Consider the following 27,886-nt stretch of genomic DNA (forward strand, 5'->3'; position numbering starts at 1 on the left):
GAGAAAGGTAGGTGGTGTAAAAAAACTTCCACCCACTATTCCCCAAACTTCCTGGCAAAGGCTTTCTCACCTGTGCTGGATCACTTCCAGGTCCTCCAGCTTCTCTGGAATCTGCATATTATTCAGCCACTTCTCCTTTTCGTCAATCCAAAGCTCACAAGCATCCGCCTCACTGAACATCTTGTAAAGAGCAAGGGTATCCTGCAAGGCCTGTTTACGCAGTCGAGTCAGCTCAGCAACCTCTTTGTATCTCTCCTCTATTCCGGACAATCTGCCTTGCACATCTGGAGATCCGGCGTGCTCCTGCGGCAGAGCCTTCGCTTGCTCGTGAAGCGTGTCAATGGTTGGCCGGTAGCTTGCAATCTCTTCAGCCACATCTTTGTGTTTCTTGACCAAGGACTGAGTGGAATATTCATCGTGGCCAACGTCACTGCTGGAGACAATTTTCAGGATGTCCAACATCCATGCATCAATGTCATCCGCATCAGCCTGGAACTGGTGAAGCAGCGAGGCCTCCTCCAGACGCTTCTTTCTAATGGCAGACAACTGTTCCAAATTAGCCCACTGCTCCCGGATATCCTTAATCCTTTCTCTAATTTTCTCAGACCCAAAATGCTCCTCCGCGATCATGTCTTCACCTTCTTTAATCGCTTGCTGGAAGTGGCCGCTGCGACCGCTCATTTCGTCTTCAAACGCCTTATGTTTACTCAAGAGACGGACAACACTGGTCAGGTCCTTCCCATAGTCATCAGATGACAGTATCTGTTCCTTCTCCCTGATCCAACCCTCTTCTTCGGCCATTTCCCAGAAGAATTTCCAGAGGCGCCGGGACTCCTCCAGGCGCGCTCGGCGCTCGGCCGCAAGCTGGCACAGCTCTTGGTAACAGAACTCCATGTGAGCGACGCGGTCCCTGATGACCTGCGGGTCACACGGTTTGTAACCTGTTCAGACAGAGAACGTACATTACAACTCAGATGTACTCACTTCCATCACTACAGCTGGGGCATACACCAAGTTCTGGATTCTTGTTTGTCCCATCTAAGAAGTTTACGTAAAATAATTCTTTGTTAGTCTCCTCGAAGTGAGCGTGAATTATTCAAGCTCCAACATACAACACCACAGATCAGAAAATACTGTTCTTTGCATACACACAAAACAAAACACAAAAGGAAAGACATTCGTGACTGTTTTCAGTGAAATAAAATTCATTACTCCAGATTTACACTATACACTCAACTGCACAAAATGAACATCATTTACTCTGGCTGGCTTAGTGGAATTGCTTTTACTTAACATAAAGTGGGACAATATCAGCCCAGGCCCAATAATCTGTATGTCTGCATTAAAAACACAGAACAGGGAATTAATGGTGACTACTGCAAAGTCAGAGCAGCCGCTGGTCAGGAACGTGACATCTAATGCAAAACACAACGCTGCAAGGAATTCCTGAACAGTTACCTGAACAAATTCATCATGACACGAGGAGTAAAGAAAGAATAAATGAAGCTGGATATTCTTATTCTGGTGCTGAATTTAACCTAACGCGTCTTGCAGAACGAAGGCTTACCGATAACCTCATACGTAATTAAGACAAAGAAGGCGGTGTTGGCTGCTAGTTACCTTCTCCATCGGTGGCAAACTTCTGAGCAGATGCATTGACGCCTCTCACTCTCTCAGCCTGAATAGCAATGTCAGCTTCCACAAGAGCATGTTTCTGCAACAGGTCTTCAACTCCTAACAAATGTTTGCCGTAGTCTTGAGACAGCAGAAGCACCTGATCAAAATGTAAAAGATGAGTAAAATGAGACTCCAGGCACTACACTGTTCCCTGATGTTACACTGGTTTAAGTCTAGAGGAACATCAGGCCTATAAGAGCTGTTTCAAATGTACAGAGACATGGCTGATAGGAATTTGAGCCAGAGTTTTTAAAATCATTGGCAACCATGAAGAACTCGGCTGCTCTTTAATGCAGTCTTAGGCCTGGGATGGCGAGAAGCTAAATTAGCCTGGCCCAGGTGCCGTGAGCCACCACCCACATCTTTCTCTCCTTCAACTTTCTCTCCAGGCTCTACTGGCTGATGGACAAGAAAAAAGTCACGGTCCTCTCCCTTCCCAGACCCCAGGAGAACAAGCAGGAAGGAATTCATGCTTTTTAAAGCACAGAGGTGAAGAGGTGACTTGTTCCCCATGTAAATTGTGATGACGAGAGATTATTTAAGTCCCTTTCAACAAAACCGTCATCCTCAGCCAAGCACTGTGACCAAAGCCTCTGGCCCTTTTGGAGAGAGGCAGAAAGCCGAGAAGTGGCTACGGAGTGAACTTACTCTTTTTTCTAACTTGTTTTTAATCTTTAATTTTTAAAAACAGTCATAAGGTGTAAAGAATCTGTTCACTGCTCTTGAATGTGGTTCTTCTGCATCTGCCTATTAAACCAGAGGGGCAAAATGCATCTTGAAAATTTACAAAAAACAGACATCTACACCTCTCCTGAACACTTGGTCTAGATTCTCAAACAGCTAGCACCTACCTTCATCTCATCCATCCAGTCCATAATGTACAGCATTTCCTGGAAAATCTTTTGTAGGCCAAGATTCATCTCCAGACGCTGTCTCCGTGCCCTGAGCAGCTCCAGGAGATACTCCCACAGGCGGATAACATTGTCCTTTCTTGCAGTGATGCGTTTGATATCGTGGTAATTTTCAGTCTCAAGCTCCTTTGCAACTGCAACCACTGCCTGGACTCGTTCTTCATATGCTGCAATGTCTGTTTCTATGGCCTCATGCTTCTTTGTTGCAGCCTCTACTGCTGGAAGGTCAAAGCCAAAATTATCCTGTAAAGACAGAGATGCTCCTTCAGTAATGGCTGCTGAGGAGAAAAGCCCTACTGCTCAAATTCTAACAGAATTTCTGATTGCACAGAGTATGCTTGTTAGCAAATTTGAGGTCTCAAAATGCCCTGAGAAGTCTTCTTTAATAAAATAAGAGCTACCTCTGATAACTAGAGAACCACTGATAAAACAAGAGATATATCATTTACTACCTTATAGGGAAGGGGGTCATCAGGATAAGGCTGAGGGTATGCTTTTTTTTAATAATCTCTAGTATTAAAATGTAAAATTAATTCTTAGGCTAATTGCACTGAGTTGACCAAACTATTCAGGTAAAGAAAGTCTTGACTGTGGGTAGGTATTTCCACATCAGTATCTTCAGAGTACAGGCTGACAGATTCAAGGATGGGATATGCTAAACGCATTACAGACAGGACATACAGTACATACACACATACACTAAATAAATATTTGAGCACACACACACATAGAATATACATAGATTCAGTAAAATACGAGGCACAGAGGAGGAAATGTTCTCTTTGCAAGAACTGCAGCCTATAATTACTCATGGGAACCACTTTAGTCACACGGACAATCTCCGAAAGCAGCACCTGAGAAACAAGACGTTGATTTTCACTCAGCCAAGTTTCTCTCATAGCTGCCTTGCGATCAAATCTGCGTGCAAGTTGTTCCAGTTTCTCTTGTCTGATGAGCTCATTTCGCAGTGCCAGTTCTCTTTCATGTTCAGCTTTTTCCAGTCTTTCCCAGGCCTGGAGACGTGGAGAAAAAAACATGCGTCTTCTAAACACACATTCTTACGGGATTATGATAAATTGCGTCTTCTTTGAATGAAATCCGGACTGAAGCCACTACAGTCAAGTTCACAAAACTGGCTTATTTATTTATATGACAACAAATCTGGTTCACACTGGCCAGCCTTACACCTTGGATGCTATTACAAGCGCATGACTTACTTAAAATTTGTTCCCAATTCATTTGTTTTCTGAGCAAAGGGTATAAGACCTGTTTATCTCAGATGCAATTTCTTGAGTTTGTTTGGTTTTTGCCTCCAACACAGCCTAAGCAAACCACCTGGCTTGAACGTGTTAAGAGCGTATTTGTTTGAAACAAGCCTTGTCAGTGCTACTGCCAAAAGAAGGGGATTCTATCTTCCTCTTTTAGGAAATGAACTAAGAGATTCATGCACTCTCACCTCTAAAATCAAGATACAATTGTTCTTCGTTACATTCATTTCAAAAAAGAAAACCACTGCAGAATGTGGTCACTTTTGGTGCATGTAAGTCCTTTTTCCCCCCCAAAGCTAAAATGCATGACATTAATGTTACAAAAAATAAAAAGTCGTAGAAGCATATTGAAAGTCAGCAAATCACCTTTCCGATTCTCTTACAAACAACAAAAACACCTGCAATTAAACGCACAACTACCCTAGATTCTTCTAAATCCTCACAGATAAGAAATTGCCTGAAACCGAAGGTATTTCAGGCATTCAGATGCACAGGGGCTTAGTGCAAACAAGAGAGCTGTGCACTTTACTGCTCTCTAGGATGCAGACTGAGGCCACAGACATCCACAGCAGCTGCTCCAGGAATGCAAAGCGCGATCAACCACACACAAGGAAAGCTCACAGGTTTTTTCTCCCCAGTATGCCCAAATTGAGACTAAAAGAAACCAAAAAAATTCTGAGTGGCACAGGAGGAGCTGGCTCAGTTTACCTTGTTAATGTCAGAGATGAGTTTGCCCTCCCTTGGCATGTATACTTTCTGATTGTTGGCTCTCATTTTGCTTTGGATGGTAAAAAGTAGCACTTCTAGGTTTCCTTTTTCTGTAAATCTAAACAAAATTTTGCAAAAGAATGGAGTTACAATAAAGCTTTCATTGCCACTAAAGTATTATAAAGCACTTCCTTAAAATATTGACATTATGAATGGAGCATTCAGATAAGCACCTTTATCTCGAGTGAAAGCTGGAAGCAATCGAAATAGTCCACACATCCCCTGGAACCCGACGTCAAACAGCAAAAGAAACTTCACAAAAGTCAGCTGTCTGTGTGTTTAGATTTAAACCCTCTTGGGGCACGGAAGGCTGCTTATTTATTTATTTATTTATTACGTGCACTGTCCTAGTTTACTCTACTAACACAAGAAATGGAAGTTTTATTTAAAGCCCACTGCAATCAATAAACTCTTCCCACTGTTTTCCCTGGGCTGTACGCCTGGGAAATAAACAAGCTCCACAGGCACCAGGGAACAGACTGCAGTTTTAGAAGACGTCTGGACACTCTGTAATGTTTTGGACTGTGACTATTGGCCGTTAGAACTTCTATCAGACAAAAATAATAAACAGATGTGATATCACAATGCTAAAAGAAATTTTCCAGAACTACGTTGCATGTTTTCGTTATATTGGTTTCAGTAAGCATAGCTCTGGTTTATGAAGCCAGGCACACTTCCTCTTGGTTGTGGATAACTGGTGAGACTCTCTTACTAGCAGTGCACTGGTATTACCCACTGCCAGTGAGCACTGCTGCTGAGATTACTACACCAGCCCAGAATGCTACTACTGCTCCCACTGTAAGGTGGGCACCGCAGCAAAGCAACAGCTTCCAGGACTCTTGAGATCCTGCAGGCGACACACTTTTTATTGTTGTTATTATCTGTATGTGGAATAGCACAAAGCAAACGTAACAACGATGAGCGCCAATTAGAAACAGGATATCGATGTTTGTTCGGAAAAATAAGTTCTTGAGCCAAGATTAAAGTTACTTGGATGAGTTTGTTTTAAAAAAAATAAATCAATGATTGCCTAAACAAAACAAGCCCACTGTTTTAAGCTAAGATTAAAATTACTTGGGCGGCTTCTCCACTGTGCGGTAAGTGTTGAACGCCTGTAGCTGCTGCTGCACGCCAACTAGCGAGTTGGCAAATTTGCGATTGTTGAGGATGATAATGGTTTGCTCAATCCACTCAAGAAGGTCGGAAGCCAGCGATTCGTATTTTTCAATCATCTTCTCCGTTTCAATGGCGTTGTCAAGCACCTGCAACAGGCAGCACAACAAAACATAAATAACAAGGGCCGTGGCTCTTCAGAGTCATTTGAATCCAACAAGCTACATAAAAGAAAGTGTTGGGAGACTTGACTTATGAATCAGAGCGCTCACTCCTAAGCGCCACAGTGGCTGGGAGCCCTGAGGGACGAGGGCTTTGCATTTTTCAGCACTGAATTCCCATGATCCCACGGCAATAGAGGGGCAGAGCCAAGGCTCACAAAGGCATTCGTATTCAGTCTCCCAACTGCAAAGACTTGGCAGCTTTGCCAAAGGGCAGAGAATGACTGCACTTTTTTTAAATGAGGGACATTTCTGGGTTCCAGAAGAGGACCCAGAGGGTGAGGAGCAGTTAATGAGAAAGGAAAAGCAGCAGTGATGCAAAATTAACAAGAAAAGAGAAACACTGGCCAAATGTTTTCTAATGCGAGGCAGCTGGAAATTAACTACTCCTCACAGTCATATGAGGATATATAACATTCAAATAGCATTCAAAAGCAAAACTAAAAACTACCATACAGTGGACTCTGAAAAAGTTGACACCCAAGAGACAAAAAAAAAAAAAGGAGAAATATTTCAACTGCTTTGTAACAATTTACAATTTGAATTTGCAAACCTTTCCGATACGCTTTCCTTCAACAGCTAAAGCTTTCATCTTGGAGAAGTAGTGGTAGTACGTCACCACATAGGTGATGATTGACTTCTCATCAGGATGATCAACACTGATATCTGCGAACCAAACACGAGTTGTCTTAGCACACTGAGGGTGCACGGGTTAAAACAACAAAGCTAATAACGCAACAAGAATGGGTTTAAGACTCAAGGAGATGGGTTCTGTGGCCGTTCAGCTCCTAAGGTTTATGCCTTGCTCTGAAATAAACTCCGTGGCTTTGGCCTGGCTCTGTATTACTTGGTGATGGACTGTCACTAAGAAGTGCTGATTTATCCCACTGTCTCAGGGGTTAAAGCACTTGCCTGTGGGCCTTACAGTCAGGTTCTAGACCTTGCCACGGCCAAATAACTTCTCTAGAGTCTCTTGACAGACCCACTGTTAATTGAGACCTTCAGTGCTATATCGGCATTTGGAGAGAGGAATTGAAATCTAAGTGAATGTCTGACCAGGCAAATCTTCAGAGAGATATGGATGGAAAACAAATTATTTCCTTTCCTGCAGCAATTCTGAGGCACTGGGAAGTAAGCAAGAAGAAACTCGCCCAAACACACAGCCTCTCTTTGCCCCGTGATGAGACAGTTTCTTGTATCCAAGCGTTGTGAGCCCACCTTCTAACACGCACGAGCATGCGCATTCTTGTGAAAGCACAGGCTAAAATTCACTGACGGTCTGTGAAAGAAGCTGGTAACTATTTGCTGAAACCCACATCATTTTCCATTCAGCGCACAGAAAGATTTTCTCCGAGCAGATCAGAAAGATGCCTCTAACCGGAACAATTTTACGTAAGCATGGCCAGATCTTGTCCGATGGGGGAAAATAAACACAAGATTAAGGGCTCTCATGCTACCGCTGCTCACTCTTCTGCAGGAGACATCTTGCATTCTCTCTTTACTGCATCCCCAGGTGAGTCAGCAGCATCCAGCTGCTCTTTAGCGCAAAAAGCCAGCAAAAAGCTGTGCCCCGCAACAAGGAGGGGTGGGAGAAAAGAGCCCACAAAGAGCCATGAAGTGCTGAAACTGCGGGAATTCTTACCCTCAGGGTCCAGAAGCTTAGTAAGACCAAGGTGTTGCTCTGCAAGGTTAAAAGCATTCTGCAGATTGTAGTGTGCATTTGATTTCTTCAGCTTGTCAAAATCAATCAGATCAGGCCTAGACAGGACAGAAAATTCTTTAGATCTCCCAAAGCACAGTGCAGGCACCCTCAAATGAACAAATGACCTAAAATCTGCAATCCTCAGAAAACTCAGCCCCTCGTGCTGCCAAGGTTTTGCTTGCCCAGTAGCCCCGTTTATTTCGACGGCAGGATTAAAAGCATGAAGCACTGCCTATAGCACATGCTATGGCAGAACCTAGCCCGTGGCAAAAAGAAATGGAGATAGGGATGATAAAGGTGACCCTGGAGATGAAAGGAACAAAGTTGTAGTCATGAGGTCTCTGCTCCCGCCCATCTAAGTGTGCATGCTGTCCCAGCAGCTTCACCTCAGCTTGCCAATGAGTAGCAGCCCCAGCCAGGTCAGTAGCATATGATTTTGCCATCCCTGCACAGGGATTTCTTTCCCCTCCAGCCTGGTGTGCTCCGTCGTGTCTCCCTCCCACCATCCCCCTAATTCCTGATCATCAGACCTCGTATAATCAGTTACTCCGTTACATCAGTTACAACAAGGTACAAAAACTTTTCTTCCAACCTGGTCAGTCACAAACCAAAACAAGCACGTGTACAATTTATTCTCTTGAAACCAAACACAACTTGTTTTGACTTGTGATGCGAGCAGCTGTTGCACAGATGAGCTCACAGGGACTGCAAGAGCTCTAAAGCTCTCTGTTATAAACCTCTCTGCAATTCTTCATCCTTCTCCTCTCCACAGATTTGAAAACCATGGTAACTGCAAAACCTGCTGCACGCTGCAACAGTTCAAGCTTTTGAAATCCGTAAAGACATTTATCCAGGCATACCTGTGCTTATGTATTAGTGCATTGAAAGCCATCCCGTCCCTCCAGCTTGTTGTGAAGTTGTGGATGTTGACATTGGGGTACCTGGCAGAAAAAACCAAAGAGAGCACAATCAATATCGCGTCCTTGCTGCAGCCCTGCACACTCTGTCACTAAAGGCCAGTTGCAGAAGTGACACATTTGTTGTAAACCTAAGGGTGGGATATTATCATCTCGTGACAGATGATCTATCATCATGATTGTGCTCTAATCAGACTGACACTAGAGGTAAGAGCACCTCATTTATTCTTGCAAACCCCAGAGAAGTGATATGCATTCCAAAGAAATGATCTAAATGAACTCTGAAGTAATCTCTTGAAGCTACGACCTGCCCAATCTGCAACCTGTGAGGTTTCAAATCCCTGCAAGTGTAAGGCCTGCTCCCAGATCAGTTACTGGCAAAGAATTATTTTCAGGTACTCAAAATACTAAGCTCAAGAGAGGAGCAGGACCAGCTGGAGGAACACAGCGGAGCAAAGCCTTTTCTGATGGCTGCAGGTGCCATAGGAGCAGCAATACATTAAGTTTTCCTTGAAACTGTCTGCTGTCCCGGGACATCTTTAAGGACTTCACTGCCTGACTTTTAAACAAAGCACATATGATAACAACCTTTGTGGCCCACGGGTACGTAGGTGACAAATTCATTAGTTTCTTGATCTGGGTATTTTCCAAGTCTCCAAGACTTTCAGGTGGCTCACAAACCACTTTTGTAAGAGTTCTTGGAGGCAGAAGATCAAGTGCCACTAGAATAATGCTGAAGTGCCCCAAGTCATCACAGAGACATCCAGACTTTGTGGGGGAAACACATTGTATCTCTACAAATGGATATTTAATTATGCAAAAAGGTTACTCTCAGAGAAAGACATTTTGGAAATATTTCCATGTATCTGGAAAGAGGGAAAAGTTGGTGGCAAACACAGGAAGCATTTCCTCAGAGTGCGGTGAAAGAGTCACCATATCACTACATACTCATGGATTATCAGATTGGTATGTTTATCACACAGCATTAACCTAATAAATTCAGAATTCTGTTTTGTAAACATCTCTTGGTTCAATCCACTTAAGGAGAGAATACGTGTTTGCCCATTTAAAATTATTTCAATGAAACCTCATAACACTGTAAGAGCTTTAGAGATAATCATTTAATCCACACTCACCCAGCTGTCTTCATCTGGCACCACAAAAGCAAAGCATCTTTAGCAGATTTTTTCTCCTTGTTGTCCTCAGTTTCAACACTGATATCCTGGATCTAAAAATTTGACACAGAAGGTTTAAGTATTTCTCTGAGAAAACACACACTTTGCCTTTTTTTAAAAGATGAAAGAAATTATACCAAAATACAAGTAACATAGGAAAACTACAATGAGGGGCAAGGTGGAAGTAGGTAAATGCTTTTCCTCATTTAACAAGCCTTTCAAAACAAAGCTTCATCTGCCATTATTTTACTGGAGGATTACTCTTTTTTCGACCATGGACAAAACAGTTTCAACTTCTCAAGGCTATTTATTCCCAACTGGTATGGCGAACCCTGCCCTACACAGCATTTTGGTTTCACTTTTGACTTCATATAGACAAATATATCTAATCTTATGGATACAGCTCACTGCTTTTTAAAACAGAGTATTGCAGCTTCAGTAAAGTTCTACTGCTGTCACCAGAAGTCAGGCAAGCACTTTCATATTACGAAAACACTTAACAACATGAAAATTAACAGCGTGTTAAATTTATTAAATATTTATTGCTATGTTATTTATTGTAAATGATATATTTATTATAAAAATTTGTTATCCTTTCTGCAGAAGGACTTTCCAGCCCTTTTTAACGGAGGGCAAAGGCTAACGTGCAACTTGCTGGAAAACAAGAAATCTCAGCCTTTAGCTGGGGGACTAGAACAACTGTGGATACCCTTAATCTGCTCCAGTGCAAAGTCAGCCAGGCTGATGATAATCACCGCTGAGGTAAGGAACGGCTTCTCAGTCTGCACGAGTACACAGGTCTATGACTGGAGCTTCATATTTATTAGTAATTTAAAAATACAACCGTATGACTCTCCACACAGGAAACTGCCATCACCTGTCTCTCCAGATCAGCAGTTCCGGGAACACTAATTTATTCTCTCCCCTCAGCTCTGGAGCACGTCCTGCCAGATGCTAAGCACTTTTCACTCCCAGCATGTGGCAGGACCTGGGGGCAGGCCACTCCTAAAAAGCACAGTATTACGAACCCGTATAGCAAACTTTACCTGGAATCTCAGGATAATGGTCCAAATAAGACCAAGGGTCAGCCTGTGATTCCCATCCACAATATCATGAGATCCCATGTTTTCTAGGTGCACTCTTTGCTCTTTCAGGAACTGGAGGGCTTTATCAACATTCTCTAGGCAATGGATGCGCATCCTTCCCTTAGTTGGTTTTGGCTAGAAGGTTAAAGAGAAGAGAGAGAAAAAAAAAGTGCTCATTAACTCTTCAGTTCAGGCAGGCGAGTCACCACATTGTCCAGTCCCAGCCAGAAGTACTGCATGCATTTATTCTTCAACTTCAACGGACTAAACTGCTCCTTGCATTTTTATATATAACAGAGTAACAGAAGAGATTTATTTTGAACAATTTCTTCATAGGAAAAGAAAGAAAAACAGGAATAAAAAATTCAGCTACATCAACATAACACAATTTTATGAAGGCCCAGTGCAAATGAAAAAAGCATGGATATATTACCAGCATGTAGAAGTCTGCCTGAAAACTGATTAAAATTGAAATAACTTGGTTCTGCAGATGAGGATGACAGCAGAATAGCCTGTTCAGTGCTCACTGAGATGTCACCAAAGGTACTCAGCCAAACTACTAACTGACACAATTTCCTTGTTTTCTGCAGTGAATGTAATTAACCAGCCATGAAAAGAGCTCAGGCAAAATCCTCGCCTCAGACTGTGTTCAAGGGGAAGAGTTTCAGCCAGAGCCATATTACGGACCCAAGAAAGAGCAGCCTGTGCTGAGCAGCATGTCATTGAGATGCCAGAAAGATGCCCTTCAGGACACATGAAGTCCCAAGGTCATTAGTTTCACTTCAGCTTTCAGCTGGCGTGGTTCTCCTCTGGAGAGCAGGTAGCCATGCAGAGAATGTCAACGCCCAACTCCCAGCAGGAGTGGAAATTTCCAGGAATCCATCACCACTTTTGAGTAGAAAAGTTCCTCCAAAGAGACACAAATTGCTTGTACCACACGCCCCAAACACGGCCAGCACACAGTGAGGAGTCGTAACGCAGGCAGGAGCAGGAGTGAGGTTGTACAGTTGGCTAAACCTAAACGGAGATCCCTCGCTGTCAGCAAGGACAACCCAGGATCCATCCTTTTGCTGGTACCATCAGCCACCCTGGAGTACACTAAGCTGGAGCAAAAGTTTAATTTCATCTCGCAAAATACGCTGTTCCCAGGGTGGGAGTGCCCAGCTGCAGGGGAAGGTGGAGACCCATGACCCGCTGCAGCCCGTCGCCACACCTGAGAGCTGGAGATCAGCTTTACAAGGTGCGCTCACTTCTGGGGTGATGGTCCTAAAACACAGGAATGACTGTGACTGTGGCCATTTCAAAGCAGCAGCAGCACACCTGTCCCCTCTGCCTTAACACTGCCCTTCTCGCCCACTTAACTGCACTACCTCTAATGCCTCATGCTACTTAGCAAAAAATGGCCTAAAAAACTCTTTTTCTGTTCTTAGAAGCTCCAGCTGATACCATTCACGATAGCTGTTTTATTTCGTTCCCGAGACCACCTGCTCCCAGCCACACTCAATGCAATGACATACTCTCCTGCGAAGAATGCAGGAGACAAACCAGTCCAGCTATTGGCAGGACTTTTTCTCCCACAAAAGCAATGACTATACACAAACCAAGAGCACACCCAGCAAACCTGAACAGGACGTTGCTGCCTATAGAGCAGGGAGCGGAGAGACATATTTTGTCAGAGTTCCAGCACCAGGTGCACTCTCTGGCTCAGAAATTCCCTTTTGGGGCTTAATAGCCACGTCACCCAGGGCTGTACATGCTTTATTAACCATCCAAGGTGCTTGACATTTCTACATGGATGAGAACGACACTACCACCTGGCCAAAAAAATTGTTAGGCACCCCAAGAAAACAGAAGGTTTGATTTTTCTGTCCCTCCAGGCTGGCAGGAGACACTATTTAACCCATCTTGCAACAAAAAGAGGAAGAGGCCTTGGAGTCTGGTTTGTACAAGGTGTGGCTGCGCCTGTCACGCTCTCCTGCACAGCCTCAAGACAAGACATTGTGAGACCTTGCCTGGGCTAACAGAGATCCAGACATCAACCAGGGGGAAAGAAAGCACGTTGAACGCACGTTTTATTGTATTTACCTAAACTCAGAGTCTTTGCACACATATTACCAGGAAAACATTTTACCTCAAGAATCTCCCCTTTTCCAACAGAAAACGCGGCAGAACTCACTTCAGAGCATCTGCTTAAACAGTTTAACCTTTGAGCATCCAGCAATTGTAAGGAATTTAGTAATCCATTATATAATTACGGATGAAACTGAGCTAAATGCTTTGTTTTATGCTGAAAACAATTCTCAGCTTTATTTTTCTGTTTGGAAAAAGCTGGTTAACTTTGTGTGCAAAAAAACTGACAACCGTCTTTTCATACTAGCTGGATTCTTTTCCACTTTGTTCAGTAAGACGGTTGCACGCTATCGCTTTCTTTCTAAATACCGTGCTGTACACAGGACCTTATGCAGAGTAAGACCAAGACTAAACATCAAGCTGAGCAAAGGCAGGAAGATGTAGATGTTGCCCTTGTTGGACACCCTCATTTTGCCTTTCACCAATACACCTTTAAGGACTCTGGGTTTTTCATCCTCAAAAATCACAACAGCTTTTCAAAAACACAGGGTTTGTGTAAATGACGCTGGAGGTCTTAGAGAGGGCAAAGATCACTCCTGCTTCCCTGATCAGCAGTACCCTAAATCCCGGATTCAGCTCCACAGGCATACGGCTCCAGCTCTGGAATCTGAATCCAAGTTTCAGAACTCACAAAATAATTCCTGTTTGCTCTACCACTTCAATAAACACACTGCATTTAAAACAATTATCTGAGCTAGTTTCTGTGTTTGTTTATTGCTTTCTTGCCATTTGATGTTTCTTTCCTCGACATTTAAGTTTTTGCATAAGATACTGCCTTTAGATTTCTGCCTGGGCGTCATGGAAATGTCAGAATCTAACCAACACCAGCTGAAATAAATTCCAAAAGACTGGAGAACCCCGGCAAGTGGATGCTACTTGCCGATCCTCCTAGAATATTTTTGGTGTGTGTAATTGTCTCAAGGTTGCGTTATCTATATATTCTAGTTTGCAGAGGAAGGTGTGGTGGAATGTACTGTTCAAACAGAGACTGCTGTCCTCCATCCTGAGATAACGAAGCTACCAAAGGAATTTCTGGCGGTGTGGGCAGCTGCCAACATGACACGCAAGCGATGATGCAAGCATGGACCGAGCAGTCTCACCGGGTGGCTTCTGCACCCTCCCCATGCGAGCAGCTGCTTAAGCTCTGTCTGCATTTTTCAAAACTGGAGTGAAAACTGTAAATGAAATCACACAGCAAGAGCCACATGACTGGTCTGTGCTTCACCGCTGCTGTTTGACACCAAGAGTCAAACCTTGGCAGGCAGGTATGAAGATTTAAACGGAGGTCACACGGTTGCTGTCCGAATCCTCAAATAACCGGGCATGTGGGTCTCGGTTACTCCTGTATGAGTAACACCTGAGACCTGCAGCGAACACGTCAAACCCAATACCTCACCGAAGGAAACGATTTGGTGTAGAGGGAAAAATAACTTTGTGTGAAATGCAGCTGACAAACCTTGAGATAGTTCGGTCCATCCACACAAAGCCTACCATGCAGGGTACATATACGCACGTCAGGAGTTTCCTGACCCTCACAGAAGCATTTGGAAATCTCCCTCTTTTGCCTTGCTGTGCAGACACTACGCTGTGGGCCATATGTTCAATTCATTAGCTGGAGTCTTAAGCCATGGAGCTTCCATTAATAGGAGTGCTTGATGACAAGCGATTACACAGTCACAACCTCATGTAGCCTTAGGTCTTAGCTAAAGACCCGTATTTCTTTGAAAAGATTGCTTTAAATTAGGTAGTTAAGAGCATAGCCATCATTTAAGGAACTAGAGGAAAAAGTGATAGCCTGCTACTGCCCGATACCCAGCCTTCCTGTCATGCGGCAGCATTTTTTGCTACAGGGATTTTCTTACTCACCACTCCCTTGTGCCAGCATCACGAAGGGGTCTCTCAGCATACCCAGAGAAAGAATTTGTCCCGTTTATTTTGTTTTAGACATTCCTTTATCCAAAGCAAATCCAAGCCTTATCTCTCCTAGTAAAATCATGTACGCCCAGGAGCATTTCTGAGCAGCTGGGTGCGATTAACACCTTTTTAATACACAAAAGGTTTTTGTAGTGCTGAACTCTCAGCCCTCAGTTTTGTTGTACTGCATTTGAGCCAAGGAGTCACCAAAAACCACCCGAAACCAAAACAGAAAACCCACACTGATTATTAATAAATACTTACAAGTCTCTCTCCAGAAAGAACTTCCAGAAGTTTGATGAGCATCCTTCCATCGCGAAGGTCAGTGTACAAATCTGTAATTCTGCACGATACACGAGCCAAGTGAGAATTAACCCACTTTGTGAAAGTCTTCTTCTGAACTGCCTCACGTTCATCTGTTAGGAAAACAACACGTTACTCAAAATACATCAGTACTCACATACCTACATGAACATGGGATGTTCAAACATATCTGATATTAAATGAAAGGTACGGCTTGTCTTCTTAGCATGATCATTGAAGCAACTGGGGCTTTTCACTGAAAATCTACCTTTCTTCCTATTTTGTGACACTTTCTAATGTCAGTGGGAATTTTACCAAGTTACTCTCTATGGAATGAACATGAATTATAGACTGTAGGCTTGCTTGTTGCTCAGAGAAGCAGCTTTGTGAAGGTGTAAAGAGGTCTCTTGTAGAGCTATCATGTAAAAGTCGCTTTGGACTCATCAGACAGTGCAGTGATTTGATCAAGAGTTATTTTCCACCACTGGAAGAACAGGTCACCTCCTGCACTCAAACACAAATTCATGCAAATCCACAACAGATCCCCTGAAATACCAGAAGTCACTGTGGATAAAGATATGTACGAAAGAGAGCAGAGACAAAAGCTTCCCATTTACTTTTTTCCCTTCTCATCAAAATCTTTGTTTGCAGATTCAACGTTTGCAACTGTATTTACACAATGTCAAGATGAATTTTTCCATAACTGCATGTTTGAAGTAGACTTGCATTTATTTAAAGCCATAGAAAAAGTACTTCCTTCCACCTTCCCAGAGCCTCTCACAGCTGTTTATACAGGAAAACATTGGCTACCAGAGCCAAGCCGAGAACTCGCAGACAGAAAGTATTATACATCTTTGTGGTCAAATTCTTTTGCCAAGAGCTTTGGATGAAGCCTTCCCTTGTTAGCAAGAAGTCATTTCGCTGAGCTGGGAATTACTACAGACCAAATTTGTCAAAATACAGGTGCTCCAACTTGGATTCCAAAGTCCGTAGTTAGAGATACAAATTAAAGAGGTCCGCTTTTGCAAGGAGGAGAGCATCTACGTTTCTTTAAATTTGTTGGCATGTTCAGGAATACAATATGAAGACTGGTAAACTCTAAACTAAAATGCAACATTTCCAGCTCTGAAAACTCTGAGAACGTTGTTCGAAATCCAGAAAACGTTAATGACAGTGCACATCAATGCAGAGTTTATATCTGACTACGCCGGGGTTTCAGTGGATGCAGTCCTTCAGAAGGAAGGACACACTCGCTTCCGTGGCGGGGGCGAGATACCAGCGCTTTCAGAACCAGTTACAGCCTTCACACCCGCAGGACCTGGGGGACAGCAGCAAAACCCTCATCTTGTGATGAGGAATGACAAAGCAGATGAGGCAGAAGGTGAGACAGAAAGTTGGGTAACAAGTGAAAGAAACAAGACAGTAAGAAAATAAATCATACAGTAGAATGGTGGTAAGAAGGGGGAATCTGACAGGGAGCAGGCAAGCAGACCAGCACTTCGGTGGCGGTTTGGCCACTTACATAAACTCCACCCAAGGATTTCAGTTCCTCTCATGTATTTCTGAATTTCTCCTTGTGACCCACGTGGTAGGATGTGATCAAAGCCAATGCTCTAAAACTGTCCCATTTGTAACTGCTTTCACCTACCTGCAAGGTGTGAAAGTAAGAAAAGGGGGCTTGGAAAGATGAAAAAAGCGTGGTTTGTGATAAAACAGCAATATGCCTTCGATGACTTGGCACGTTCGAGTTACTCTCGTTCGCCCTCGCTCTGCACAAGCAGAGGATTGCTGAGACATCGGAAGCAAACAGGAAATTTGCAGCAACTGCAGTTTGCTTTCCAATGCACCCAGAGGGGCCGGCTGCAGTTTCTCAAAAGCAGCAGCATGTGCCCCCTCCCTGGCTGCCCAAACTTCACCCCCCAGGGTGCAGCTAGAACGCCACAGCCTCAGCAGAGCAGGGCTCCGCCACACAGCGTCCGCAAGCACTGCACAAACAGGGCAACAGCCAGCTGGTTAGACAACCCCAACCTCCTCACAGTCAGGCAATACTAGAAAAGTAAGCCTTGTAAGTATTATCTCTGACAATGCTGAGATTCCTACCAGCAGCATAACAACGTAGCTTGTTCAATTTTGGATCAAAGGAGAAAAGACCACCACACGGGACTAGTGGGAATAGTCATCCATCCAAGTAATGATTTAAATACAGTGGGTATTAACCTTGACCTGCTGCACCACTACAGACACACACAGAAGTCTCTGTGGCCTGATGGGATCCACCCAAGTGTACTGAGGGAGCTGGCAAAGTGCTCACCAAACCCCTTTCCATCATTAAACCAGCAGTCCTAGTGGACTGCATGTCAGCAAATGTGACAGCCATCTAGAGGAAGGGCCAGAAGGGGGATCCAGGGAACTACAGGCCTACCAGCCTGACCTTGCTGCCACAGCAGGTCATGGAACAGATAACCTTGAGTGCCATCACGCGGCATGTACAGGACAACCAGGCAATCAGGTCCAGTCAGCAGGGGTTTATGAGGCAGGTCCTGCTTGACTAACCCGATCTTTTCTGACAAGGTGACCCACCCAGTTAGTGGATAAGGGAAAGGCTGTAGGGGTTGTCTGCCCGAACTTTAGTAAAGCCTTCGACAATGTCTCCCACAGCATTCTCCTGGAGACACTGGCTGCTCACGGCTTGGGCAGGTGAACTCTTCACTGCATGAAAAACTGGCTGGTTGGCTGGGCCCAAAGAACAGTGGTGAACGGAGTTAAATCCAGTTGGCGGGTGGTCACAAGTGATGTTCCCCACAGCCTGGTGCTGTTTTAATATCTTTATCAATGATCTGGATGAGGGCATCTTGTGCACGCTCAGCAAGTTCGCAGATGACACCAAGCTGGGTGAGAGTGCTGATCTGCTTGAGGGTAGGAAGGCTCTGCAGAGGGATCTGGACAGGTTGGATTGATGGGCCAAGGTCAGCTGTATGAGGTTCAACAAGGCCAAGTGCCAGGTCTTGCCCTTGGGTCACAACAACCTCAAGTGACACTACAGGCTTGGGGAGCAGAGGCTGGAAAGCTGCCTGACCGAAACAACCTGGGCGTGTTGGTTGACAGCAGCTGAAGATGAGCTATCAGCGTGCCCAGATGGCCAAGAAGACCAACGGCATCCTTGCCGTGAGCAGCAAGAGTGCGGCCAGAAGGACCAGGACAGAGATTGTCCCCCTGCACTCAGCACTGGTGAGGCTGCACCTCGAATCCCGTGTTGGGTTTTGGGCCCCCCACTGCAAGAAAGATAATGAGGTGCTAGAGCATGTCCAAAACCCAGCAACAAAGCTGGTGAAGGATCTGGAGAACAAGTCTTCATAGCAGCTGAGAGACTCGGGGTTGTTCAGCCTGGAGAAAAGGAGGCCGAGGGGAGACCTTATCACACTCCACAACTCTCTGAAATGAGGTTGTAGCGAGGTGGGGTGGGTCTCTTCTACCAAGCAACAAGTAACAGAGCAAGAAGAAAGGACATCAAGTTGTACCAGGAGAAGTTTAGACTGGGTATTAAGAAAAAAATCTTCACCAGAAGGGTTGTCAGGCACTAGACCAGGCTGCCCAGGGAAGAGGCAGTCACCATCCCTGGAGAGATTTAAACGCTGTGTAGATGTGGTGCTCAAGGACATGGTTTCATGGTGGACCTGGCAGCGCTGCGTTAACAGTTGGACTTGATGATCTTAAAGGTCTTTTCCAACCCGAATAGCTCTGTGATTCTATGAAATACATATATAAACTATTTACAGCAAGTCCCTGGGAATGCTGAGTCTGCATATCTGCTTGTCTAGTAATCCATGCTTTCAGCGGAAATATTTTTTCGAAATGAGTCACAGAAGGAAAAGTTCCAATAGTTGGTGCTTTGTAAAGAAAATTCCAGCGGGAATTACCACATGTCCCTTCATCAGCTCGAACAAGCCCCAAACCAGCTCAGCAAGTCTATTTAATCACTACAGTCTCTATACAGAAGTGCAACATGCAGAGATCCCTGTGGTTACATTCACTCTGAAGACAAATACGGACGTATAGGATCCTATAAATGAAGCTGGATATAGAAAAAATCAACAAAGTCATCAAATGCCAGTTAGCTCAGTCGGTTCGAGCATGGTGCTGATAACACCAAGGCCGCGGGTTCGACCCCCACTCGCCTGATCTAGTTGAGAGGAGTCCCTGCTCATGACAGGGAGGTTGGATTAAATGATCTCGGAGGTCCCTTCCAGCCTAGGCCATTCTATGATTCTATGAAATATCATGAAGCCATTCATCAAAAACTCTTTGGTTAATACTATGGTTAGCAACAATCCTTCCAATCTGGGATTATGATAAAAGTAATGGGTGGGAAAAGAACATCCACGTGGTTTTAGAAAAAGAAGATGAAGGGTCTGAGCCTAATTTTTGAACATATTAAAGAAGTGATGTGGGAAACACAGCGATACGTCAAGTCAGGTTGTGAAAACTTTGGTGCAGCTGTATTAACTGACAGCAGCTTAGAATCTTCTGTTGCTGAAAGCAACCCTGAAAGGTTTCCCCACCCCAGCGTGATTGGGGTCATGTGAATGCACATTCTTCAGGCAGTGGGGATTCAGGTGAAAAACCCTGAGAAAGCTCCAGTGACTCCCCTTCTGTGTTGCCTCAGTATCCTTAAGAGTACAGAATTATCAGGGAGGGAGAGGATGGCGACACAGCTGGCAGGCTCTCCCTATTTAGCAGGAGGCCCTCTGTGCTTCAGTAGCTGATGCTCAGTGCCGTTACATGTGTTTTCTTTAGTCTAGTTCAAACGCAGTTGCTGCCTCCCCCCTTCTGTCTTCCCGTTTCCTCTCTCGATCTCTGCGGTCCTCAATTTCCTGTTTACAGCAAAAGGTTGAAGGGCTCAATGCGTTTTTCTGGCTCCTCACCCCTGCACCCACTCCTGTCTTCACTCCTCTCACCTGGTCCCCACCCATCCTCTGTAGCACCAGCCTCCTCCCTGTTTGCTCCACCAGACAAAAACAGCATGAAAATCTCTAGAGCTGCAATGGTTTCAGTGCTACCTCCACATCCTGAGCCTACTGCCCACTCTTCACAGAAAATTCATTGCTGTAATCATTAACGGCTTTTCCTTTTCTTCCATGTCCTCCTCTGGTTCACAGCAAAAACAGCCTAAAGCAGCAAGATCCCTGTCTGTCCAGGGGCAGACTCCAGCCTGTTGGGAAAACCTGGCAGCACCGCAAAGAGCCAGACCCCCACCTGCTCACTGCCAGCTTTTGGGAACAATCAGCAACTTATCTCAGAAAAAATACCCACTGGGCAGACACAGCGGCTCTTTCAGTCTCCTAATGGGCCGGTCACCCAGGAAGGCCGCTCTTTATCACACACTTGGCACCGATGGAGCCCAGCTCTCTAATTCCCCGCTGACACTATTAACGACAGAAACACCAGAAGGGAGAAGGCACAACTGCTCTTACCCCCACACCACTTAACTCCTGTTGCACTCCCACAACGAGGGAAAGCAAAACAAGCCCATTTTGAAAGTTGTGTGACTGGGGCTGGTCATGTTAAAACCTCTCCTGGTTATTTCTACATGGTGTTTCACAATGACTGCAGGTTTCTGCAATGCTTTTACCAACCCTTTCAAACTGATAAACCGTATTTTTTCCGCTCTGGAGTTTCAGGCTAAAACATAGGCAGAATTCAATGAATTTTTGGTTGTATGTTTCAGAGAACAAAGAATTAAAAGCAATGAAGCTTGGTTATACATTTCAGAGAAAGAAACAAGCATACAGAAAAGCGGCACTTAGAGCCCTGACAACTTGGCTAAGCACAAAACACAACTATGATTCTTTTAACATGCGGTGCTGTGTAAAAAACTACATACAAAGGGCCAGGTGCCTCCAGGATTGACGACACCAGAGATTTAACTTCAGCGACGGGCCTAGAAGCGCTATTTACGTATCTCATGTGCTCGTTTTGACAAATGTCCTTCATGCTTTCAAAAACACTGTTTTAGATGTTAAAGATTAATTAAAACTAGGGGATATGGGTGGAGCTCCATGTATCCTACAGCTTGCGAAAACATTTGTTTCCCAAGGGTAAAGAGAAATGCACAACATGCAAAAGCATGCACAGCAGGAAAACGGAAGCCACTCTAACAGCAGTATTGATAATAGGGAATCCAACTTATCTTGAAGTAACACTGGGAAGGAAATTTCCTTTATGCGGAAACCCCCATGACAATGTCACTAGCATAGAGCAGCCTGCAAATCCCAGCTCCATGACTGTGATAAATCAAGGACTGACTTTGTTTAGGAATTTAGTAAATAAACAGGGGGTTTGTACACTGAAATTTGAATAAACCAGGGCTGTTTGGGATTACAAGCAGGCCTCAAGTCCATTCCCTGCTTGAGGAAAATAATTTCTTTCTCTACTAATTGGACGAGAAAAACCCTCATGAAAATATAGCTAGCTTTCTGCAAGACCAGAGCCAGGAGCGTCAGTTGCTGAAACCCCAGAGCAGGACGGGGAGATGGGGGTCACACACACCATCCTCCCGCTGTCACACGCTCACTCTGCTGAGGGATCTCAATAGGGCTGTGCCAGGATAATGGAGAATTTGTCTTACTAACTTCCCTGGAAAACACACGGCTGCAAGAGCCAGCTGAGAGACGTGTGGGACCTCGGGACCCCTTTGCTACTCTCACATGCCAGAAAGTGATCTCGGCCCCAGCCCGGCCACATGACCGCAGCACTAACTGTGGCTGTGGCAAAGGTTACCTGCGCAGCCTCCTGTTTTCTAAAAACAGCTTGAAGACAAGATCTGACTCCTTTCCATACCAGTCAAACCACATTTTCAACAAACTGACCTTGAATCTGTTTCAAACAGAATGGTAAATATGTTTGGCACGTGCTGCTGCCAGACCAGCATGGGTAAAACCACTTTCAGCATGCAAGAGCTCCTGCCAGCCCCCAGACAGCAAAGGCCTTCACACCAAACAGTAAAACCAGTGAAGGGTGTGCTCCCAGAGGAGCTGAGATGCTACTGGAGAAAACAGAGAAATTAGAGCAGGCAAGGGAAGGCAAAGGAGTGTCTAGGACACTTCAGAAGCACTGAAATCCTCCCTGCCACGCCCAGCTGGCCGGCAGCTCGCTCGCTGCATTATCAATGTTTGTGGGTCCCTGTAATACCTTGAGCAAGACAAATTAAGGATGAGTTTTAAGCCCTAACTCCAAAAGCTCTGTCTCCTGCAGGTTTACGTCTTTTCCAATTTCCACGCTGAAAGCAACTTTTCCAGGTTCAAATTATTATTTTTTCACTATAGCAACAAACACAGCCAGCACACATCCTACACGAAGCATTGCTAAACACCCTGACTCAGAGATCAGCTGAGCATTGCCCGAGGCACACACCGCATTTGCTGATATCCCACATCCACAGCTTCCCAGAGCTCCCCAGATCATAACCGAGGCTAACCCTGCAGAGAGAAAACACAGCTTCCTTTCACAGCACAACAGTCCCATTACTGTAGGTTTTCAGGGTGCAGGATATCACTCTGTATTTTCTCACAGATGCAAAGATATAGAATTAAATAGCCAGTAATACTCAGTTTCACAAACTCTAGCCATGCTTGGAAGCTTTTCAGTTGAGAAAGATGCCTGAGAGAATGGCAGATCAGCTACCGGGACCAGAATGTGGTGATCAAACAAGATTTTATCAGGAAACTATGTGAATGCACATACCGTGATAATCCTCATCAGTAAGATGTAACAGAAGACAGATACTGAACATGAAATAATTCTAATACAGGTCTAACCTCTGCTGTTTCTGGCAGCCTTGAGCACCCAGAGGGGAAAAAATCACCTCTGTGTACCCATACTGGAGGCTGAGGAGAGAAACATCCGTGCAGCTGAGGAGAGAACATCTGCCTGGGTAACTGCAAGTTATGGTCCCAGTACATACGATATTCTAGTCTGTGTGACAATAAGAAGCCCAGAGCATGCACAGTCAGGCACACAGAGTCTAAGTTAACATGGATTAGAATGAAACAACAGGGAAGAAAATGATGGAAGGAGGATCCTCCAGTCAGGAGGACTATTAGGTGCTGGTAGAGGAAAGGAAATTAGTTTCTCCTAACATGCAAGTGTTCTATGATTATCTCCCTTTTAGTAGTAAGGCAATAAAACTGAATTCTCCAGCTGCAGGTAATGGGCCAGGACTGAAAACAAGGATTGATGAAAACAGAAAAATATAGTTGAACGTAAAGGACCGTAACGCACGTTTCAGAGACAAGCAACAACCTAGAACGAGGTATGCAGGGTATCAAACTTTGACACATCTTATACATGACGGACTTGATATATGTGGGTCCAACGCTTAGAAACAACAGGTGAACCTTAGGAAAAAAAAGGCACATTCTTCTTCATTTCAATCTTGCAGACAGTTTAACATGGAAGAATGACTTCAGCTGACGGCTTTGATGCAAGTAGGAGGTATTTGTTACGGTTATTTTATAGCACAAAGTAACCTGTGGGGTGACTTCCCCATCAAAAATAGTGAGATCATGCCAAAGCTTTTACATGCTTGAACATGACTTAGGCAAGACCTTGAATGCAAATGTGAAAGATGACAACACAGCAAGGTGTTCATACTGTGTTTAGCTGGTGTTTATTCATTAGAGGCAAAATCCTTGCTGCTTTCCCGACTCTGCCACACAGAGACTATTGTTCAGGAGTCCGGGGTGTGTTCAGGAATCCATTCTCTTTTACTAGGAAGCACCGACCAGCTTCTAAATCCTATTAAATATCTACTCTTCTCTACTAAACGTTACAGCATGTGACTACTTTCACTGCTGAAAATGCTCTGCAGAGAAAAAAGGGAAAGCTACATAATACAGCATGTGGAAAAAACAATTCTGCTGCTTTCTCTCTTTGATGTGGCTAAACCTCACTCACACAATAAAATGATGCACCGAACAATGTCCGGTAGCCAGCCAAGCATTACGGGGTGTGGAAGGGCAGGTCCCTTCATTGTCTTTATTTTTACACAGAGTTTATGGCATTCTGGTGTCAGCAATACAAAAATAGACCTCCTGAAAGCCAGCTTCGGATTCATGCAGAAGAATGATTATGTTCATCTGCAAAAAGTCCCTGTAAACTCTCTCACAGTAAATAAATGAAACATAAAAGTCATCAGGTTTAAAAGATTAAACTGGTGGAATAACTCAGCCTTTTTTTTTTTTTTTTAAATCAGAAGACAAATATATATTAAGTAGAGAGATATCGGCTCAGCTCTCACTACATTGGTGCAAGCTACATCAACTGCTCGTTTATTGTCAGGAAAACTGGAATACATAATGGCACAAATACTTCCAGCAGCATGACGAGCTCCCTGTGATGGAAAAGACCCTGTCATACAGCCCACTTCATAAACATTAACCATTCAGGCTTTTTTTTCCCTGGTGCTCTAGGATACCAGCTGACTTCTTGTGTATGAAATGCAAAGCAGCTAGAGAAATGTAACCTTTCTAGTGGATGATTAAAATGGTTTAACACTTCTAGGTGCTGCTCTTGGAAACACCTACACACATCTTCATCTGCCCTGGTTTCAATATAACGACTCACATTATTGAAGTCCATTATGAAAAAAATGAGGACCAAGGCCTCAACTCCAGAAACGTATTTGGAGAAGGATGTTTTTATAGCAAAATAGCCAAAACACAGTTGAATAAAGAAATTACTTTGTGGCCTAATGAGCATGTGGTATAGAGTTTAAATGGACATCCTTTTAAAAACAGCATAAAAAAATACCTGAGTGTTGTCAGCTTTTAACATAAGAGGATACAAATGCCTTATGGCTGACTGGATGTTAGTGGTTTACACCTGTTGCCATTATTTCCCTTTGCGTAATCACTTCACGAAAAGGAGCATGGAAAAAGCATCGGCCTGTCCCAGGACACTGACTGAAATTCCCACAGCAGAACAATGAAAACCTGAGGTCACTGCACTATTTCAAGTACACACACTCTTGTGGGGTCTTTGCAGTTTCCTTTAAAAAACATTAAGAACATAATGCAGGGAAGTGCCAGGGTTTTTTTAGAGGGGGGCAGAGCTGCTGTTTGCCATACTTGCCCAGACCCCTGTCTGATCAACAGTGTTAGCAAGGGTGAGAGCAAGGCTCGGCAAAGGCACAGAACAGTCCAGGCACTTCACCACACAAAGTCATTTCTTTCTGGGTTAAAGAGACCAGCAGAATGAAAGCTTTTACAGTGGATTCCCACTTGTCTACAGGGAGGAAAAACAAGGGTGGAAAGGAGAAGGGTGTTCCGTTGTGGTTTTTATGATTTCTGTTGTTCTCTCTTCCTCTCAGCACTCCTCCCTCTTCTCCACAGCTGCAGGTAGTGTAACAGTTCACACACAAGCAATCTGCTGTTTCTACTGTCCAACAATGCGGCGAGACTGGGATCCTCCTTAGCCAGGTATTTGGAAATACGAAATTGTAACTGCTAACCAGGGATGAGTCAGCAAGGGATGGGCATCAGGAGTCAGCATTCACCGTGAAGACAGAATAATGGATGCTGAAACCCATCTTTCAGAGTGTGAAGCCAGGCACCACAGATAGAAGCGCCCAGCAGCACGCAACCACCCTGGAGGCAGGAGACCTGCAGGTGCTGCAAGACTGGACATAGCCAAGCAACGGAAATTCTGACGGGGTATCAAGAAGGGTGTCCCCATGACGGTGTTCAGACCCTAGATCCCCCCACAGGCTGTGGGCTCTCCATCCCTAGGGCTATTCACATCTCAGCAGGACAAATCCCTAAGCAAGCTGATCTACCATTGAAGTTGACCCTGCTTTGAACAGGTGTGCTGAACCAAATACACTCCTCTTCCAATCTAAAGTGTTCTGTGACTTGATGGATTTTAGCACGCTTAAACAATAGCCCAGAAGACTGAACTGCTGGTAGTTCAACTACAGAATCCCACTGAGGGATTTCAGAGAGCTGTGGGATCTTTTCCTTTCATCCGAGGCACAAGTTGAGACATTACATGGAGAGGAAAGTCAAAGCTGCGATATGTTTTGACATTTCTCCTTTAAAAACTCACTGCAGTCGGAAAGAATAAATGGAAGAAATGCCAAACCTTTGTTGGTTTCATGTTTAAATCTAGTTCCACTCTAATGACAGAAAAGCATGAATAGAAAATAAATAAATCTATGATGAATGCATTTAATCCTTTCAAAATATTGAATCTCGGTGCTAAGAGATGTTATCATTATAATTAATTGCTGTTAAATTATAATTTTCATTATCGCAGAAATATTTTAAATGGAATACCGTGTATTTAACATGTATTTCAGCAACCACTGTGTTGATCAGGGATTAATAATAGCTGATTTCGTAGCCTTGCTGAACAAGGTGTTTAAGTTCCTCCAGTTTCCATGGTCACACATTAATTTATTACTGCTAATTGCACGCTGTGCTGTAGAGTCAGACGCACTATGCTGCACTGACAGGCTGCTGAATAAAAGCAGTAACACCACAGGTAAGCCAGATCATGGCTTAGCAAGCCTGAGATCTAACCTAAATCCCAAAGGTGAAAGCTGAAGGAATAACAGCAATAAAAATATTGCCGATTATAATAAAAATTACTTGTATAACTGAGGAAACTATGGTATTTATGCAGTTATTTCTAAGAGAGTTTTAAAAATGAATGTATTTTAATGAGATTTCAAACAAACTGCTAATAAGAAGCATTAGAGGAAAAATCCCTAATCTTCTCTGGCTCTAATCTGCAAACTCATCATGCAGAGCTCCAGCTGAAGTACTGGAGTAGTCTTGAGACTGGCAGAATTGATGCTTTCACCTGTTAGCTTGCTCAAGAAAAGCCCCAGAAAACTGAACCACAATGTAAACTTTAACTCACACACTCTAATCACTCTGTATATTGAAGTTCTTTTTAAGAAATCCATGTAGTAATAAAAAAACTCCACCTAAATAAATATTCCTTTCCATGTCATACCTGCTTTCTTGGGAATTGTGAGGTACAAACAGGTTGCACATACCTTCTAATTTCTCACCTCAAAATTTTCCTGCTCGTCTGTTTGATTCCAATCCAAAGGTCATTTACTGATTTGCTTTAGTGGGACAATGTGGCATGTTTAAGCAAATTTTTTCTGGCCTTTGGAGTTATGCAAGAGTTGGGGGCGGGGGGGGCGCGGGGGGAGATACCTCTTTCCAGCACAGTACTTCCTGCCCATGTAATAACTTTTCAAAGCAGTACCAGAAAAAAGCCAACCCTTTGTTTGAAACTCTCAAAGATCTCTCTGAGATTTAAAAGGCAACACAAATCTGAAGGAATTAGCTAGGTAAAATCATACTTTGAACACCTTCAATGTGTATCTTCATCCAGAAACATCACTTGCTTTTCTAGTCAAAGCAGACTTGTGAGTTGTACCGATTGTGTAATGCCTTGGCTACACAAACCGAAAAGCTCTACATGGGTACAAAGGTGCGGCTTCTGTCGAGGTTATCCATGAGAACTCCCATGTGAAAGCTAAGTGACTGATTAACACTCCCAAGCATCTGTCAATGTGATATTAATGCCATCAAAAACCAGTTCAGGTATTGGTTAAGCACAGAACTACCGCACATTTTCCTTACCTATGTAAGGAAAGACTAAGACTACTTGTGTGCTTATAACCAGCTC

The 27,886-nt window shown here is 44.0% G+C and overlaps 1 protein-coding gene across 1 annotated transcript in view; it reads right to left on the reverse strand.

Moving 5' to 3' along the window:
- The window catches only part of LOC104276409 (spectrin beta chain, non-erythrocytic 1-like), an 89,810-nt gene that overhangs the window by 35,638 nt on the left and 26,286 nt on the right, over positions 1-27,886 (reverse strand). Inside the window, 12 exon segments of the mRNA XM_009872708.1 lie at positions 71-941; positions 1,621-1,774; positions 2,529-2,831; positions 3,443-3,601; positions 4,565-4,682; positions 5,699-5,886; positions 6,512-6,624; positions 7,601-7,716; positions 8,521-8,601; positions 9,714-9,805; positions 10,799-10,972; positions 15,146-15,297. Of these exon segments, the coding sequence (XP_009871010.1) occupies positions 71-941; positions 1,621-1,774; positions 2,529-2,831; positions 3,443-3,601; positions 4,565-4,682; positions 5,699-5,886; positions 6,512-6,624; positions 7,601-7,716; positions 8,521-8,601; positions 9,714-9,805; positions 10,799-10,972; positions 15,146-15,297 (2,521 nt within the window).

Source organism: Apaloderma vittatum, unplaced genomic scaffold, assembly GCF_000703405.1.
Source record: "Apaloderma vittatum isolate BGI_N311 unplaced genomic scaffold, ASM70340v1 scaffold22627, whole genome shotgun sequence".
NCBI lineage: Eukaryota > Metazoa > Chordata > Aves > Trogoniformes > Trogonidae > Apaloderma > Apaloderma vittatum.